The sequence below is a fragment of the Pterocles gutturalis genome, unplaced genomic scaffold, assembly GCF_000699245.1.
Source record: "Pterocles gutturalis isolate BGI_N339 unplaced genomic scaffold, ASM69924v1 scaffold44392, whole genome shotgun sequence".
NCBI lineage: Eukaryota > Metazoa > Chordata > Aves > Pterocliformes > Pteroclidae > Pterocles > Pterocles gutturalis.
In genome coordinates, this window is record NW_010109338.1 from 51,646 (window position 1) to 71,426 (window position 19,781).

The window sequence follows — 19,781 nt, forward strand, 5'->3', positions numbered from 1 at the left end:
ATGTGTTCCCTTGCAGTACGTGTCTTCTTATGAGTTTTTGGGCTTTTTTATAAGGCTTTTTTCTTTTCACTGCTTTCATCTATTTGTTGTGTATGTCCACATGACCTCCTGAAAATACAAACACAGTCTTTTATTTGCAGAGCCCATTATCAGCCTCGTCTTTAGCCTCACGATAGAGGTCAAGTAGATTAGTTAGGGAGGCTCTTGCCTTTCTAAATCCACGTTGGTTATCTCCTTTTAGATAATTACTATCCATGTACTTCTCTAATGTGCCCCCGGGTATAGTTTCCATTCCTTGAATACTGCAAGGTTAAATTCATCTACTTTTGACACATTTCTCTGGGTTTCAGCTCTCTTAACTGATTTAATACCAGTGTTTTTGTGATTAGTCATCCTGGACAGGGGAAATAGAGCAAGCGCTGAGGAAGAATATTACTCTCCAAAGCAAGTCCTCTAAGAAGCACTTGTGTTACACCAGCTAATGTTTCTGACTTTTCATGTAACAGTTCTTCAGCTATCCATGCTCTAGTCTCTTCCCTCAATGCTGTACTGCCTATGCAAATTCATGCTGTTTATGGAAAACCTGTGGGAATAAAGGAGCACAACAGTAAGAAGTGATGACTAATATTAACCTTCCTGTAACCTCTAGTCAGACTTTAAAATGACACTGGAACATCAAGGCTTTCCAGGTTTTTATTTTAAAAGAAAGAATATTCTGCTATTAAGAAGCCCACATTTCACACCTGTCAGGAAAAAAAAAAAAAAAAAAAAAAAGATATGACAGCAGACTTATTTTGTTTTGTACTCTGTCTTCATGATAATAATTACAGGAGAAACTTGAGGGCTTTAAACATATATAAACATGCAAATGCAGCTCAAAATTACTTGCTTTCAGTGAATGTTCCTTACTTACGGAATTGTCAAGTTGGATACCTATGCTTTTATAGGTGTTTTATCCATAGTTAAGCATGTGGTTTTCTCATGGTTTTCATTATTACTCTTCATCACAACAGGACACTTAAAATGCTACATAGGATAATATGGCATAAGGAATAGGGAGAAAATATGGTGTTCCTTTCAAGATCTTTACTTTCCTCTGTAATTTGCTAATGAAAATACCTGGTTCTGCCTCATTTACACTTTCAGTATAATATTGATTCCTGATGCAGTAGCAAAGCGGGAGCATTTTGATATTTCAGTTTTGACAGTACTGTATCTTTAGAGGCCAAACGTTTTCTTGTGTGATGGATCTTTTCAGCAAAGCAGCAGTGAGGGTTTATCACAGCGAGCAGCACTGGTTCTCCAATTAATTCATATCACTATTTAACTCCTCCCTTAAAAAATAGAAAACATAATAGTAATAATAGTAATAATAATAAATAAGCAGTCCACATTACTGTGCCACATTACATTACAAAGATAAAATTTCCTTATCCTCAGGGATATTTACATTTGTAACTAATGTTCATTTGTAGCTAATGCATGTGTCCTGTGGTCAGACGAATCCATCATGATAAGGTGCGTAAGCTTCACACGTACATTTTCCTTCCATCCTTTTTCTGTGACCATGGATAGACAAATTTTCCCTGTCACACACTTCTGTTCTTGCTAATTCCCCAATGGTATGTATTGAATACAACAGTATATATTGAATTAAATAATTCAGCCATGCTTTTATATTTAGGAAGCTCTTCTGTGCTTGAGGTCAGCATGAAAAAAAGAGTGAGGCCAAAATGAAGATGTACTGTTTTGCCTGTTTCTCCGTAACTCTAAACAGAAACCCTTTTTTAATGTAAGTTTGTTTTCAGTTATGAGAAGATTTAGGTACTACAGAGACTTTGTCAACATATTGTCATTTTGTATGCTGCTCAGATGCCACTGTGTGTGGCGTGTGCTATAAAAGCCAGGCTAGACTGCACTGTATCCAGCCTAACATTTTTCACTGGCAATACACCCATTTAATAAATCCTTCAAAATGCAGGTAAGTTTTTATTCATAAGGGTTTCTCTATACATGCAATATTCTGTGCTATTCTTGAATGATTACGACATTTCTGTAGAAGGAAATGAGGTAAATATCGCTATATACAAAATATTTTTCAAATGCTAAAGCTCTGACCTTAAAAAACAAAGAAGCAACCTTGAGTCAGACAGCCAAGAGCTTTTTATCAGTTTAATGTAGCAGAACTCGACCAAAGGGGCAAATTTGTGCATTACCTTGCCACTGATGTGAATGCTGCAGCTGCGTTTGTGTATCCATATTCATTATTGCTAGTGTTCCTCCTGGATTATGACTGATCCAGAAGAATTTGAATCTTCATTTTGAATTTTTTACTTTTTTTTTTTTTTTAATTTTGGTAGAAGCAGGCAGAAGGAATACTCAACATCCATTATGTCTTTCCACAATTTGCTGGAAGTGGCAGAAGCTATTAAAAAATGAAGGCATACATATCTCATGCTATTCAGCTGACTGGTAATTAAAGTGCAATTAAATTTTTCATGGTGTAGATTGTGTCTGTTTTCCAAAGAAATTAGGAACTGCAGTCCTTTGAGAATTGTGCTTTTAGTCTCTAGACATTTACTCCTACAGCATTTATTAAATGCGGTCATTGATGAAGTTTGCACATCCAACATACTTACAGGAGGAGGTTTGCAGTTAGTTGGCTTCTCTTGTTGGAATTGTGTTTTTCCTATAGAAATGCACGGTCCTGAAGCTTCCCATATGTGTCAACAATTAGTAAATTACAAGCAAAATCAATCATTCTGTATCCCCATTTCAATTTGGAGACTCAAAGTGTGGCACAAATTGCCCCATGGTTAGGAGTCTGAGTCAACATGACAGAAAACTGAGCTCATAAGGTGATCTTGAATTATTAATGCTGAGGAATATTCAGCAGAGCGAGTTAGGTATTCTGAATTTCCTTCTCAAGGAGCCCTTGACTCCACACTGCCTACACTGGGAACCTGCGAAGATTAAACTTCCCGTCCGGGCATCTAAAGTTAGACGCCTGTGAGCCGACAGTGTGAATATACTGGTGGGATAAATCCCACTCTTACTGTCGTGTAAGAGTTTTGTAAAATCACATTCAAGTATAGTAGCAGAACTGATTATTTGTTCACTATTTAGAACCAACTGCCGGTAGCTCTGGACAGGATGTAGACACGTGCATAAGGCCATTTAAATAAGACAATGGCAATATTTTGGCAATTTGGCATGAGAGGAAACATAAGGAGATACAGAGAAAAATGCCCAGAAATGGAACTGAAAAAAAAAAGTTTTCTCAAACCTAGTATCATTAATAGAACAGTTAGGATCTGATAGGAGGAAGTCCAGCAGAATGCAAAGCCTGAATTCTGTAGTGCTTTCGGTGCAAATTCTCCACCTGAAGTACCTGTGGCTTTTCTCCAGGAATTACAAGGGAGATTATTTCAGTAGATTTTCCTTTATTTCATAATTTAACATGGATCCAACTAATTGGATACTTGTCAAAATGTTTCATGTCTCAAATTAAAAAAAAAAAAAAAGTTTTCTGTTGAATTCTGGGGATAAGTAGAGGTTCCAGATTTCAGGATTCTACCTTCCTTAGAAATGATGACTAATGCAGAAATGTAAAGGAATGGAGAAACCTGTAATTACTAAAAACCCATGAATCCTAAATAATTTTTCCTCAGGGATCAAATTCCAACTCCTTATAGAATACAATTAAATCATGCATTTAAAATCCTATATTTATGTGAACAAAACAGGTAATCGAAGGCTTGTGTATCTTGGGAGCTTAGTGCAGTATTGGTTCTGCCCTGCATTTCCTGACACAGAAATGTATTTTATTGAGTACCACTAAAACCTCTCCCTTTAAAGAAAGCAAGAGAGAGAAACAATCTTTTTCTTCACAGGGTACCATCCATCTTCCTCTTCAGGGCAGCTTAAATGAGAAAATTTAGTATTGTGGCTGCAGTTGCTTGCACTTGCTTTGTGCATGTAACCACTTTGTTTTGCTGTGAGAAAGGGAAGAGTGACAAACACAATTGAGGTGACAATGTCCACGAATTTCAATTCTGATTTGCTAACAACCTCCTTAACGTTCAGATTTCAGCTATCTTGACAGGTATATTCATGGAGGATGAAATTCACATGCAGACAGACAGCCCCAGGCTTATGCACCACATAAATCCTTTCTAAGCCTTTAAAATGTGCTTTAAGTGGGACTAATTGATGTACAGGACCTGTACTGGCCCGTTGTACACATGGGAGAATTGCTCCCAGTTTTTAGTCTTGCAATAATTTACTATTGTACTTTGCTTTAAAGATCTATTCTTTTTGATCTGCTTCCATTTTTCCTAGTGAACTGTTCTCGTGCTGCCTTCTGTTTAAAGACAAGCAGAGTGGAATATTTGAGACTGTGATGTATGTGTTAGATATAAACACAGATGAAATGTATACTGGAAAGGTCAGCATTCAATAAAAATTCAAATCAGATATTTGGATCTGATTAGACACTGTGTGGTCTGTGTGGTATGCACATGGGGATTGTGCAGAAAATCCACTAAACATGATTATGGGAAAGCACACATTTTCTAAAGGGCAAAATTCATCATAGTCCTTAACAATTCTTAAGACATAGGTGGAGACTAGAATTACTATAGCAACTGATTATGTGTTTGTTGGTAGTTCAGTATTTGCTAGTACATTAAGCACAATATGCCTTTTCTGATTAATACTTCATAATTTATATTTATTGTATCATCAATTTTGGATCAAAATGTAGCACAATCAGCTTATTAACATAATAATGCAAAATATGTTCTTTGTGGCCTTTATCCTGGGAGAGCACTGTTAAAGAGACTGATAGCACCTAGAAATGCATAACATTAGGTTTCCTTTTCATGTAATTGTTCTCTTTTAACTTTAAATCAAATTTATACCAGAAAATTGTGACAGTAATCCAGGTGCTTTCTAGGTAACTGAGCAATATACTTTCTTATATGAACGTACAGCTATCATCAGCTGTTCATCTGATCATGGACAATGTAAAGAGCTGCACTAAATATCAAGGACTCTGATAAGGTATGTTACAGTTTTTGTCCAAAAACGTCTGCAGAAAGCCAGTAAGCAATTATCAGAGCCCCTTCTGAGAACCAGTCTTTCACCTGAGTCAAAGTTGCTGGTCCTTTGACAGAGTCTTATGAAAAAGGGGAGGAATTAGACCAAGAACATTACTTGATGTGCCACCATGAGCAGAGAAAGAAAGGAGCTACAGCTCCAAGGAAGAGCATGAAGTTTTTATTACAAAAGCTTGCAGCACCATGATACGCATCTGCAAGGTAACTCCAGGAAAGAGAAACTGTCACCTAGCAAAGCCCTTTTTCTGCACTCTGTTCAGATACATCTGGTGCAGCACGAAATGCAAACTGGAAGTGATTAAAAAGTCCTCAGAATGGATACCATGAAAGCCGAGAGATAACTAAGCCATATTTCAGAGAAGTCACAAATTTACAATCAATTGGTAATGTCCCATTGTGCTACTTCGCAAAATCAGATGGAGCCATGACATTTTGGTTTTGCTTGAGGCCAGTAAATGCCATTTTAGATTTTGATGCCTGCCTCAAGCCACGGATTCATATTTAATAGCAAAGACTTAGTATGTGGTTTTCCTATGCCTCACAAAAGAGTATTGACAGATTTTTTTTCATGGCTGCCTCCTGTACCAATTTAGAAAGATGCCCTTTAGGCTGCAGAGTTTAATGGACATGTCATAGATCAATGGGTAGTTTCCTGAGGCTTTATGCACAGTACACCACTGAATGTCTCAACATGTAATTTTCAGAGTGTATAGGGAGTTTACTGTGAAACAGCTGCTAGCGGTCTAATGGTTGCTTCAAAGATGAGTATCTTGCATGTAGCCCAGTCAAACAAGCAATCAGCCTCCCCAGAACACCCCACTTTTGTTATTTGTAGGTAGACTGGACTCAGGAGTGGAAAAAATATAAAATGATGAATAAAAAGATGGCAGAGGAGGACAGAGGGGAAAAAAGCAACTTGTTGAGATAGAGAATAGTGGATGAAGAAAATATGAGGGTAAGGGTAAAGAAGCTAAAAAAGAAAGACGGAAAAACTAGAAGAGGAAAATGGAGAGTAAAGTAGGAGACAAGTATCTGGAAAGAGGAAGAAAAGGGAATTCCTTCTTACTGTTGAAAAGAATGACTTGTAAGATAGACTGGAGGTTCTGCCTCAGACACAGCTGGTGTGGGTAATGGGAAACCAATAGTAAATACTGTGGCAAAGGGGTTTAGCAGGCATGGGGGTATAACCTGGGATGCAGGATGGTGCAGTGGTCCAGGACCCATAGATTGGTTACCCTGGCAGCTCTGCTGCACTTGCACAACAACTTGCTGGAGCTCTTCCCAATATGCTGGCTATTGTTTCTGAGCTAGAACTGTGAACCTTGCCTCACTGCACAGAAATCGTCTACTAGGAACTCTGGGCCAAGTATTGCAGAGTCTTTAGCTCAGTGGGACGCAATAGTTGATAGAAAAAATAACACTTGATAGAGTCCACATGTGTTTCTTTTGCTCATTTCCCCTCCTCCACTCATCCATAAATCAAAGTGCTAATTGCCTCCACACAATTGGCCAAGAGAGAAATGTGGTTGCTCACTGTTTTGTAATTTTAGACTGTGACAAGCCGTTTATTCCTGTGCTTTAGGCATGATAGTGCAGTTGTAGCTCTTCCTTTGTGCCTGCTGCCCTCAGTGAACAGGGTGCAAGGTAAACATTTATCAGATTGTTTCAGATGGCTCCTGTCAGAAGTGTGCTGCACCAGCAGAATGTCTACCCGTGGCCTGAAAGTAAAGGAGGTTGGATGCAAAATGTCTGTGCCTCCAGTGGTGCCTGTACAAGAACCATTGTAAGGGCTAGACTGGTCACGTCTCTGTCAAGGAACTCCACAAGATTTCCTGTGGGGCTTCCAGGTGTTTGTTTGCTTGCTTTTTTTCTTTATTTCTTTCTGGTTTGGTTTGATTTGGTTTGGTTTGGTTTTTCTGTTGGGCTCATGGCCATAGTCTCCAGTGTCATGTTCAGACACTGCTCTTGTGGTCTGGCCTGGAGAGGCAGGTACCATTCCATGGCTCTCCTCACAAGGGCTGGAATTCCCAAGATTGGAGAAAATGTTATCCTTCCAACAGACCCAGCATGTATTTTTATGTACTAGCCACTAAGTGGGAGAAAAAACAGCTAATTGTTTGGGAACTGGGTTCCTGTTTACCATGCCCTATATTTTCAGTCTGAGAACTCTTTGTTTCTGTTTTCACTTGAGATTTGTTCAGTAGATCCCTGAATGCATTGCACTTTAGCTTAAATGAGCTAAATGAGAAATCAGTGCCATTGTACTGGTTTATATCAGTGGAAAGTGCCTTGAGATGTTCTGCTCTCTGTAACATACATGTTGGATTTAGTCATTGGAGACAGTGGCTCACAGACTAAGTAGCAACCAGTATGAGATACCATGTAAATCATGAAATCTTGGGATTTGCTTTACGTGATCTGAAACATGCATTTCATAGATCTATTTCCTCCTAAAGCAATCTTCTCTTAAAAAATGTTTACTCCCTGCATGTTCTGCCAAGCTACAAATATCCTTATTAATCAAGGTGTACAGCAAACATGGCATTACTTGAAAAATGCTTGCTCAGTGAACATGCTACTTTCAATTACAGAGAGTTCAAACATGCCTTGGTTTTTTGAAGTATTGCACACCGTTTTCCATGCCACAAAGAGGCATAGTGGCGTTACCTGAAAAAAATCTCTCCTTTATATTCAGCCAGCATTTCAGGCAGCACTTCAGAGCCTGTGAGAGATTATTGCTCATGATTGCTGTTCATAAAGTTCATAGAAGGTCTTCTTTTTTCTATTAAGAATGCTATTCCCCCCCTCCTCTTTCTTCCAGATCCTTTTATTTCCTAGGAAACTCTGGAGCAATTTACATGCCTTTTTGGTCATGCAAGAAATTTTCTAGCCAGCTGAGCAACTGGATGGAATTGTTCTCCAGTTCAGACAGATGGTCTTGTTTAGCTGTTGTCACATTTTAAATGTGTAGCTTACCAAGGATTTGTAATTCTCTTCAGAACTAGTGCTCATATTTTGAACTTCTACAGAATCTTCCTACTGAACTCTCAAAGCTCTTCACAAATACGATTGAATTTAGCTTCATATCAGCTCCATTGAGCAGATTGTTATTCTCATGTTAAATGTAGAAAAGGTGGGACAGAAGGAGTCTGGGAACAACAATGGCACAAGATATGACAAAGCAAAAAGGACCATCTTCCTAAATGCAGAGTAAATCCCTTTCTGTATTTGCTTAGCTTCACTATTAGCTATGGACATGGTACGCTGCACTTCCAAAGTAAAAGTGGTGCTCAAAGACCATCCTCACATCAGAGGTGACACTAAACAATTGAAGAATAAGAACCACAGTACTTTAGAAGGGGCAACTAGAAGGCCATCAGATATAGGTCAAATTGTGAGGAGAGAAAAACTGAAAGGAATGGAAAAAGCTGTGAAAAAAACAGTGTAGATTTGCTAAAAATGGATCATACAGGACTGTATTTTTATAAGACAGTATAATCTAAATGAAGGAAAATGCCACAGAGCTAAGCTTCAATGAAGAATGTAGTGGAGTATTACAGAGCTACTGTCATTCTGGTCAGTCATTTGCACAAAAATTATAAGGTGAATAAGAAACGGGGTAGAAAGAGGCAGATTTGGGGAGATATCAAAAAAAGAGGGAGATTCCTATGAGTCCTTTCACAGTCTTCCACCTGTTCTAAGATGGAAGGTTATCATTTAGAAATAGCAGACAGAGAAGAAGATTTGATGATCACAGGATGACTGTAACATGCTAAATGATGAAGTAATGGAAGAAGAAAATATGAGCCTGGACTTCATTATCCATTTGCTTTTTGATAAAAAATCAGCTGCACCTAGAGGGTCTGGGTTAATGGTTCAACTAGTGTCTGTATGAGAGAGAACATCTTTTTATTTGTTCTGAACCTCCCAGTTGTTGATTTCATCTGATATTTTCTGGGTTACTATGAGAGGCAGTGATCATTCCTCATTTGCCTTTTCTGTGCAGTCTGTGATTTCATAGATCCATTGTCAAGTCCTTCCAGAACAATTTATTTGGCAGGCTGCACCTGGTGTATTTATCTATTCCTTCATTGCACTGTCTCATCTGTCCTCATCACCCCTGTCTATACCTTTCAACTGAACTCTTCTGAGAAGACAGAATCAGAATCACATGTGATACAGAAGATGTAGGGGTAGGGGCGTGATGTATTTTTAGCGCACTTCTCTGTTTTCTTTTCCTAAAAAATCCTAATATTTGTTTTGCTTTTTTGACCATAATGTTCACAGAGCTAATGTTTTCACAGAAATATCCATTATAACTCCAAGATCTATTTCCCAAGTCATTACAGCATCTCTAGTGTACATTTTCCTTCCGTATTTTACTTCTCTTCCCATGCATATTCTCTTTAACTAGCTTTCCTACAGTTCTTGTGTTTTGTAGCATTTTTTCAACATACTCTCTATCACTTTTAAATTCTTTTTATAAGTCCTTTGAACTAAACTGTTGACCCTCATCTCTTACTCTTCTGGTTATGCAAGGACTGAGACAGTATGTTCCTGTCTGCAGTGAGAGTCCATCCCACCATCTTTAGCTGTAAAGATGGTGAACTCATGACAAAAAAAAACCAAGAGCTACAAGATGTTTTGAAGATCAGCCAGGACACAGGGACAATCTGTATAAAATCTTTTTCTACTTTCATTCCAGATTGAGCACTCTTTGTTTCCTTAGCATCTCTTAACACCAGAATAAGACAGAATATTTGCAGTGGACAGTTCAAACAGACAGCATCAGCATTTTAAGTGGATGAGTGGGACAGATCAAGAGCCAAGATGAAAATTGCAGTTTATACCACTTCATCATTTTATTAATGTTATCATTCAAATCTTGGCAGAGCCAACTTCTGGAACAATACCCATTTTAGTATGACATAAATTATCACCATAAGAAATTAGGCAGAATGATCAGCAGCCAGAGAGAAATTATTTCTGAGATGGATAGCTAACAATTCTTGAGAATTCAGTTGATTAAGAAGTGTGATTGCTTATTTGGTCACATCAGTTAAATTACTGAAACAAACAGTAATGAAACAGTATGAGAGGCAGATGTGCTGAAAAAATATTTTGAGCCATAATTTCACAGGTCTAAATCCTGAACTGTTTCCAGACGTGGTTGTTTAACTGAAATAACAAGACATTTCTTCAGTGAGGACAGAAATAAATTTTAAAAAAACCCAACCAAACAAAACAAAACAAAAAAACCCAGAAAAATAAATTGGTAGTCTGACACAGAAGTTTCTAAACTAAGGTTTAGAATGTCTCTACATTTCATTTGCAAAATGCAGCAAGCCTGTTAAGCCTATAAAACTACATTTGCTTTCATTTGGATTAGCAGAGCCACACAGATAGACCAGTCAGCGTAGACACAAGAACTGGACCCTGCATGAACCAAAAAACATCCTAAAGTCACAATGAGATCAAGGTTCAACTCTTGGCTTTCCCAGAGAATTTCTCTTGTAACACTGCACAAACCACTTCATTTGCTGGGGCCTTTGTGTCTTATCTGTGCAGAACAAAGGCTGTTATGCCGTGCTCTCTAGTGCTTAGGATGAAGAGGCTCCGTATATGAGTCGTGGTCGTTGGTGAAAATTTCAGCATTGGGGATATCACGAGTTTTGCCAATACACCAATAATACAGATAGAGAGCACATGTAAATTAGACTGCAAAGATGTACAGCCAGGATATATTATAAGAGTATGGAGACTTCCAAGTGAACTCTGATCAGAGGTGTTAGGTCTACACATCTCTACTGATATCAGACCCCAGCTAGCTCAGAAAATGATGATGACTTTCTGGTGTTATTTGGTTAAACCAGAAGAATGGTAAGTCTCTGAGGGATAATTAATAGTTTTATGTAATAGTAACAGAAATTAACTTTGCCTTTAGTTTGTAAGATTTAGTTTGCAAGATTTTCCTGCATAAACCTTCTACTAATAATGTCTTCTCGTTGCTGGCGAAGCTTTTTTTTGTAATGCTTCAGGGATGTGCACTAGCGGTTACCCCCAGGAAAAACCTCCTTGCTAATGCTGAAAAGCCAGTCCCAAAATCCAAGTGAGAGAGGTCAGATCTGGGGGAAAACAAAAAAAAGGAGTGATGCCAGCATTAAACTGTTCACTGTTGCTTTGATGGTCTCCATGAGATACTGTGATGGGGAGATAAAATGGAAAATACACAGTGCAGATGGAGTGTATCAGGTCTGCCACAGGTAAAGGATTTAGCCTGCTAATGGCATGGCTGCTGCAGATGGTATAAGGGGAGTTGAAAGACACTGAACTGATTTAAACTTATCTGTTAATCTGGTAAGAGAAGAAAAGAAAGAGAGGGAGAGTAAGAAAGAGAAGCCAGAAAGAGTAACAGGTTAACACAATTACTATTCCAAGAAAAAATACGTTAACATGAGACCCAGGCCAGTATTCTTTTGGAAGGCTTTCACATGGACCTCTAAAGATTATAGACAGGTTAATATAGATATATTGCCCTTTGAAATTTTACAGTTCCAACTAGACTTCTAATAGCACGCAAAACAGAGTCACTTAGTCCAGTATGGATAACATGTTCCCATTTCCTCCAAAAATAACCCTGTAACCTTGTTCCACCCCAGCAAAAACTCTTGCACAGGGCTCTTGCTTATTAAGAAATACTAATATTGAGCAAATTTTGTATAAAGCCGCTTAAGATTATTTTCTATAAATAGAGCATTGCTTGTTAAGCAGTATTTCAGCCTCAAATCTCTGGTTTTGGAGCAGGAATTGCTAGGTGAAGTTCTGTGTAGGAGATCAGACTGAACAGCTGCAGCACAGTCCCTTTGGCATTAAGATCTGTGAGCTCCTAAACAAGCACAGTTAGTTTACCTGTCTTGTGCTCCAGAGGCATATGATTTCTTTGACTAGTCATACAATAACTGGTTCCTCTCTGGAAATCTTGATAGATACCAAATGTTTCATACTTTTTAGCCCAATAATAATTTATCCTTAAATTTGTCCTAAAAATATTTCTCATAATTCCCATAGTTAGAACCCATTGATCATCCCAGCCAAGGAGTAGAAACAATGTAATGTGAATTAGATGACCAGCCTCACATCACTGAATAATGAAAAAACAAATGACTGGATGACATAGAAATAATTCCTAGGCTGCAGTTCAGTGAATAGCTTTAATGAATGTACTTGAATACTGAGCAGTTCAGAAATCAAGAACGAGTCAGAGAAATAAAAGGTTGAACTTACTGGGTGCTATATTTCTAGTGAAGATATCCACCAGCTGTAGCCAGTACATTTGTGTCATGAGGCTGACACTGTCCCCTTTACATTCTGCTCAGCACCTTTCCTGAAGCCCAGGAGCCGCTTCTTAATTCCTTCTCTGTTGTTGAGGTTTCTAAAACTGCTTTATGTCTTTTATGCTGTCATATTTACTTGCACTAAGTAAAGGTATTGCAAACCAATTTGCAGTTATGTATAGCATCACTTTTTACATGTCAGCATATTAAAGAGCTTTGTGCCTGTTCAATTTTAAACCCTTATTTCAGGTTTTATAAGTTCTGAAGTTCTGCCTGCTTTTAATTATATCAGGCTGAAGACAACAGTGTAAATGTTAACCCACAGAATGATTTACAGGAAATGGTAGCTGTCTATTTATTTTCAAATATGAGGCATCAGAAAAGGCAGCAACTTTGCAGTCTCCTTTTTTAATACTAGGCTTTAATTCACAAGAGAACACAAAAACTCTGATTATTTACCCTGCAATGGGAAATAAGTTGAGTGGAATTAATAGAACTGCAGTATTAAGAAATGGAAGGAACTGGCTAAAATTTGTCAAGAATTGTCTTTTCTACATTGTCCTTTATATGAGAACACAAGGGATTGCTTGAAGAGATTCAGAGCTAATATATATAATGAAGAAAAATATATTTTTCTTTATCAAGTATATGATCAGTGAGTGCTCTGGTGGTTAATCAAAGCAAACCTTGTGGCTGAATTACAAATAGAAGCTATCGATCTTGTGTGTACTAGAAGCAGCTGTTGTTTTACAAAGCATGGGCTGTGTCTTTGCCCAGTGAAAACTGGTATCCTTCTACCCCGTGAATGAAATGCGGGAACTGCTGGTGCCTGGAACAGTGAAACACTGGTGCAAGCTACCTGGAGACTAGAAAATAGCTTTAATTTGAGGTTTCTCAGCCTGCTCCAGGTCTCTTGTTTACAGCACAGCCTTACTTGTTCGTTGTTGTATTTTGTTTAATCTCTCTTTGCAAGTGGACTACTGGGCATTGACCAGTGCCGAGGGCCAGGAAACATCACTCCACAGAATTATCTTATTTCAGCTTTCAGTATGTTACTGTTCCCCTTCCTGTCCCTCAGGCCTTGCTAAATCTCATAAAATCCTTTTCAGATTGAAATCCTACTCTTCCCAAGCTATAACATTTTACAGCACGTATTTCTCTATATTTGTCTTAGTCTCTTGTTGACATTCTTTAGGTACCAGTTCCTTGGCTGGTAAATGTCTTCCTTATTCTTAGATTTATCCACTTTGTTTTGTTCAGAGCAATGTGTGGGGATAATAAATTGGCTCACAAGTACCTGACACTGCTTCCTAGTTCTTTCTACCATGCCAGTTTTTCATAATACTGAATCCAAGGGATGCCTGGAAGAAGCCAGCAGCATTTTCCCACTTACACATCTCCCAGAAGAGCTGCAAGCTGCCTGGATTTCTCTAGTAAGCTCACTCAATGGATGTGCTTCCACAAAAGGTATTCCAATAGTTTAATAGATTTATTCCAAAATGTGATAATAAACAGTTGTTTCAAATGTCAATTTTAAGGCTTGTGAAATGTAACTATGTACATGAATAAGATCTGAGCATAAATCAGCTCAGTAAAACAGCTTTGTAAATATTTATGAGCACGGGGCTCTTTGTTTCACACTGACTCCTTCTGTGTCCTCGTCTTAAATTTTCACTTGCTTTAGTTTAAGATGGTAGTCTGGGCTGAGTACCTGGCATTGCTACATTGCCACTTGTTTTCTCTGGTATTGCAATTATACCACAATCCTAAATCTTTACTGAATGCAGTGAATGTGTGATCTATAGAAGGAAACCTGTTTTCATGGGGGGCAGATCCTGAATTCTGATGGACCCGTGTGAGGTTTAGCAGGTGCCACGTCGCTGAACTGAAGCATAGCTTGGATTTGCCTACATGAGCTGCCATCTCTGCGGGGGCTGCAGGCAAGGCAGGACACAAGTTCCCTGCTGGTGTTGGTATTTTGGATAGGGCTGGTTATTCACGAGGGGGAGGAAAAAGAGAGACATTAAAAAGATGGTTGAAAGGATGAAAGGTAGAGGTGTGGAATGAAGGAGATGTGAAGAGGCTATGAAGGAGCAGTAGGCAAAGAGTCAGAGCTGTCAGGATACAGCAGAGACAGTCTAGTGGGGACTGTAAAGATGAGTTATCATCTCCTGCAAAAGCTTTTGCCTCCCTGGCTCCTTCTCCTGTGGCCGTGATTCTTGCCCCAGGCTTCCTGGCATTTTGGTGCCCCAGAAGAGAAGTAATTGACCTTTTCACTCCTTCTTTTGCAACAGTCACAGGTGAGAGCAGAAGTACGCAATCCTATAGGCATCTTTTTTTTTTTTGCACTTTTTACAGAGTTGTGCATGTGCTCATTACTCCCATGTGCTGTATTCATGCTGCAATTTCTATTCCTCTTCACTAATTCACACCAAAATTCTGACTTAGTTGCATTTTTTCCCTATTTAACTAGTAGCAGATAGCACCATGTTAATCAACATAATAACCAGAAACAAAATCTAAATGTAAACCTACTGATAATTTTCCAATGTTAGTTTAACCAGATCCTTGAAGTTCCTGAGTGGTCAGTTTGGACTGAGATAAGTGCTATCATTTTTCTTCTCTCTTGTCTGCTGGTTCTCCAGCCTTTTTGGACTGCAGCCCACAAGGAGTGTGAACAGGTGGTGCTTGTGGCACTTCAGGATGGATTATTCTCATTGAGGAGTTGGTTTCTGCTGCTTTGTGAGGGGCTTTGGCAGATCAAGAGCTGTTGCTCCTGAGATCCTGCCAGGCATGCTTCCCATGTGTTTCTGGATGTCTTCACTGAAACTGCATGGAATCAGCAGAAAAGGGGGGGCTTGGGTGTGAAAACATTTTGCATGATGTTTGTCCATCTTCATTTGAGATTTGTAAGGACAGCCAGATACATTGCCATTTAAACAATTACTTTTATTTAATTGTGTTTGCATTTTCATTAGTGAACAATAATGGAGAAAGATAACTCATTCATTTGCATTCAGACTTATCAGAAGAATCCTATACATTGTACAAATTTACATCACTTAATGTCTTAGCGTGCATTTAATCATACTTATGCAGATTTAAGTGTCTTTCTGACTGCAGTGGTATCATTCATTAGCAATTCCCTGAAGTCCAATGATCATAGGTTTGGCATAAACACAAAAAAAATTCTTCAAAGAGTAGATTTTGGAAAGCTCATCGGCTCTTCTTCCTACACTTGTGACAAATTTTGTGTCTTTCAGACACTCCTCAAAGCACACCACCGGTGTACTTGAGGAGATAAAATGCTGTTTGATCAAATAGGATGTTTGTCTTTGGTGAGTTGTGCTTAAGGCTTTTATTCTTTCATTTGTGCAGTTAGTCAAAAAAGATCTAAGATCTTTTGCAGGTGACTTAACTTCTGAGTGTGTCCCTTCCCCTCGTGTTTCTTGCTGCCCAGTTCCAGGCAAGTTACACCCGCGCCTTTCTGCAGCCCCCAGGCTGCTCTTCTCAGATGCCATATGCTCTCCACATCCCAGACACAGGGCTGGGGTGAGACCCAGGTGTTGTGAGCCAAGGGCTGGCGGGATTTGGAAATGCAGAGTGGATGCCATGAAATCATAGGCATTTCAAGAACATCTTGAGAGGAATTAATGATGATGTTGCTCTCATCTACTTCCTTGAAAAAAAGAGAGCATAGTTCTGTTTTTATTAACTCCAGTGAGATTGATGGAAAACCTCTGCTTTCTGAAATTGAGTAAGAACGGGAGTGTATCCTCACTAGCAGATACCTTGTCTAGATGCACACACCAAGTCTGAGATGTTTCCTTGAAGGTGCAGCACCAGTTCTTTCTGCAACAGGGAACAGCAAGCAAACTCTCGGAAACAGTGTCCTGGATGTCACACACCTGCTTTCCCTGCAGGCCTTCTCCTTCATCTGAGAGGATCCAGGACTGGGTTGCCTGCTGAAGCTTACTCTTAAAATTATACCTCTCCAGAGACCTGAGACTGTGAATGACCTCTGTTTGCAACACTAAGTACAGTAAATGCTATTGTATTATCCAACAGTGGCAAATTAAATAATCCCACTCCCGTCACTTTCTAACAGGATAATGTTAAAGGCATTCCTCTGAGATGGAGAGTAATAATTTGCTAACTCCCCTCAGTATTTCATGCTTCTCAGTAGTGCAGCTAATTTTCTCTGAGTACCTTATTAACATTAACAATGACTTCACAGTCCCACCCTAATAGCTCTCCGCAGAGGCAGTGACTGTGAAGGTGAGAGCTGCCAGTGACATATTTTCCTCCTTTTTCTCTGCAGACTGTATTATCCTGGTTTCCATCCGCTGAAGGCTGTCCAGCTGATGCGAGTGGGCAAACTGCAGTACAGTCAAGACATGTTTCCTGAAGCACTGGAGACCTTGAAACAGGTCAGTATTTGGAACTGTTTCTTCTCTGTCCACCTCCCTCACTTCCCCTGAACCTGCTGTGTGTCCCCCTTTTCTGCTCTGACTGTACCTCACGCCTTTGGATGCTCCTCACCACTTTTTCCATCAGCGGTGATTCCCCAGGCTGCATCCGAGTGCGGTGATGGGTCACTGTTGCTGAACGTTTCAGGCACTGACTTCCCCCAGCATCAGTCACTGCTAATTACAGTTCGATAGCTCAGAGGAGCCTGGATGAAAAATTGCTATTAGATCCAGAGAGATAAAAATACCCCAATGCCTTATACTCTCCTTCTTACTGTAGCAAAGTGAATCTGGCAGGACTGAAAGTACAAGAACAGGAGCAGAGCTGCAGTTTCTACCCTCCTTATTCCCTGTCAGAGATCTGTGATTTCAGATTGGAGAACTTTGCTGTTAATACTTGTATTTTATTGTGAGCCACACTCAAATCAACAAACATGCTTCTTGATCCCTCCTATTTCTATATCATTCATCATCTCTCTCTTCTTTGATGTGGTTTTGCAGCTGGTGCTTTGCTAGTTACATTTCAGCTTTAAGCCATCCCTCTTGTACCTGAGCTGACTTTTATATTAATTTCCTCCTACCTCAGGCTCTTATTTCTCCTGCCATTATATTGCTGTTAGTATCATCTTAAATACATTGAAGAGTCCCCTTCCATGTGCATCCTTTCACTTGCTCAAGCCCTCAGTCACTGATAGGGTGTTTTTCTCCCCCTGGAAGATGTGCTGCCTCCAGTTCCCCTCAAAGAGGTCTTAATGCTTATTCCCTTGTATTATTGATTGTCCTCTGGCCAGCTTGGCCTGAAGACAGTACATGCTCCACGCGGTTCCCCTTCTCATCTCTCAGTCCACCTCCAGTGCCTGACACAACCTCCTTTGCTGGGTGCTGCAGAAAGCCGCCCGGCCCAGCTACTTGCCTCTTGCTGCTGGGCAGGAGCAGTCCCCAGTGCTGGCACCGGTGTTGGAAAGAAGTGCAGAAATTGCCTGTATGTGCCCTCTGTTTAAGGTCCATACTATGTGAAGAGCTAGTCTTGTGGCAAAGAGTTAGGGCAGCTGCTTGGGATAGAAGGGGATGGGGTCTGCGCTGGGGGTGGAGGGAGAAGTGAGTTTTACACCTATAAAGTTAATATCAGTTATGACTCTCTAGATAGCTTGGTATTTTGTGCTTACTTTTTTCAACCTCCATATCTATTTTGTTTTAACATCTGATTAATTATGCAAGCTGATTAACTGATAATTTCCACATGTTGAAATCATAAATTAGTATTTAATACAATGCCAGTCTTACTAAGGCTTGGTAACTTGGATCGTCACTCGATGTATTTAACTTAAATTATGGCCAATTCTGATCCTTAAAAAGCAGAAGGAAGAGTAATCAATTCTATTTTTCATGCATTATTCAGAAGTCATATATCTGTCGTGCCAGGTAATCTGTTCTGCTATTTCCCCCATAATATTTATAATTTCCAAACATTCAGATTTTCCTTTTTAGCAGGTGGAGTGAGACCACAGTCAGACGAGCTTCTATTTTCATTGATAATGCCACAATATATCAACAGGCATTCTTCTAACTGCATTTCTAGTATGATACTGCATTAAATTAAACTGGAGTGAATTCCTCTAGAGACATTTGAATGCTGCTCATCAGTGAAGGTGGAAGTTGTGATAGAGTTTTGTGTTTTTAGTGAAGAATTTGCCCACTGTAAGCCAGATTGCTACTGTATTATCCTTTGAATACTGAGCAATGCCTAACACAGAAACATTTTTTTTAAGCTATGAGCTCCTCTTTCCCAGAAAAGGGAGAATAAGGTGCTGCTTACCATTCAGTGCATCTGTAACGGTGGTGTCCAAGCCATTCATGGTCCACCAGGAGACTGTAAGTGCTGTACAGCTAAGATGCAGAACCATTTACAAACTAATCCTGGTGTGGGTGTGGTTTTGCCTATTCCCTGTTCAGCCTCTCCCCTTTTCACCCACATGTGTGAGACAGGGAGAGATTGAATTTCCATCCTCTGGGAGCACAGCTGAGAGGAGGAAAAGCTTCTTGTCCTCCTGCTTGTCTATGCAACTCACAAGCATAGGACACAACACGTCTTGGGATGAGATCTGAAACTGATTCCCTTCATTGCTGCCTACACTGGAAGAAATGAGAGCAAGATATAACTCCCAGTTTGCTGCAAGGATGTGATTCCTAATATAACTCAGATAATGTCCTGGAGTTATATGAGAACACAGTTTGGCCCTTTGAGATTAGATGTGTCAACAGAGCATGCCACATGCTCAGAGCAGAAACTCGATTACCTTCTCTGCATCATTACTCTTCTTAATACACTCTGACAGTGAATAGCACCCTGTTGGAGCCCTCGTCAGGCTAATTTCAGTGTGGCATTAAGGAGAAGGATGTGGAAGGTGCAGAGGAATTGAGATCTGAGTGAAATTCACCTCGCTCATATAAATCCTGTTTAATCAGGCACAGCCTCAGAGCTGCTGGGGATTGACAGCCTCTGTGCATCAGATGCGCAGCCTGTTAAGACCAGTAGATCTCCATACACAGCTCTGCAGCCCAGCCCTTACTGCTGCTCTCTGTGCCACCCGAAAATGAATCACTATCATAATCACCTCATTCTTTGGGTTTATCTCTCTGCCCTGCACCCCCAAAGAAGGCTTAAACAATGTGGAAGGCTTTATGCTACCTATTAAAATGAAATCACCCCCTAAAAGTATATTAGACCCTGCAGAATCTAATTTACGAGGTTTTGGAAATAGAAGTGTTACAGAGAGGCAATACTCTGCTTCTGAAATAGAACCTGAAGGTAGCCCTTTATTGTACAACCAACATATTATTTTTAAATTTATTTTTAT

The 19,781-nt window shown here is 39.6% G+C and overlaps 1 protein-coding gene across 1 annotated transcript in view; it reads left to right on the plus strand.

Annotated features, from left to right (window-relative positions):
* SMYD3 (SET and MYND domain containing 3) overlaps positions 1-16,888 on the plus strand; it is a gene marked incomplete at its 3' end in the record, with an annotated part of 60,376 nt that extends 43,488 nt beyond the window's left edge. The window contains exon 4 of the mRNA XM_010072933.1: positions 16,776-16,888. Coding sequence (XP_010071235.1) covers positions 16,776-16,888 — 113 coding nt within the window. The remainder of the gene's footprint in view (positions 1-16,775) is intronic.
* Between the last annotated feature and the right edge of the window lie 2,893 nt (positions 16,889-19,781).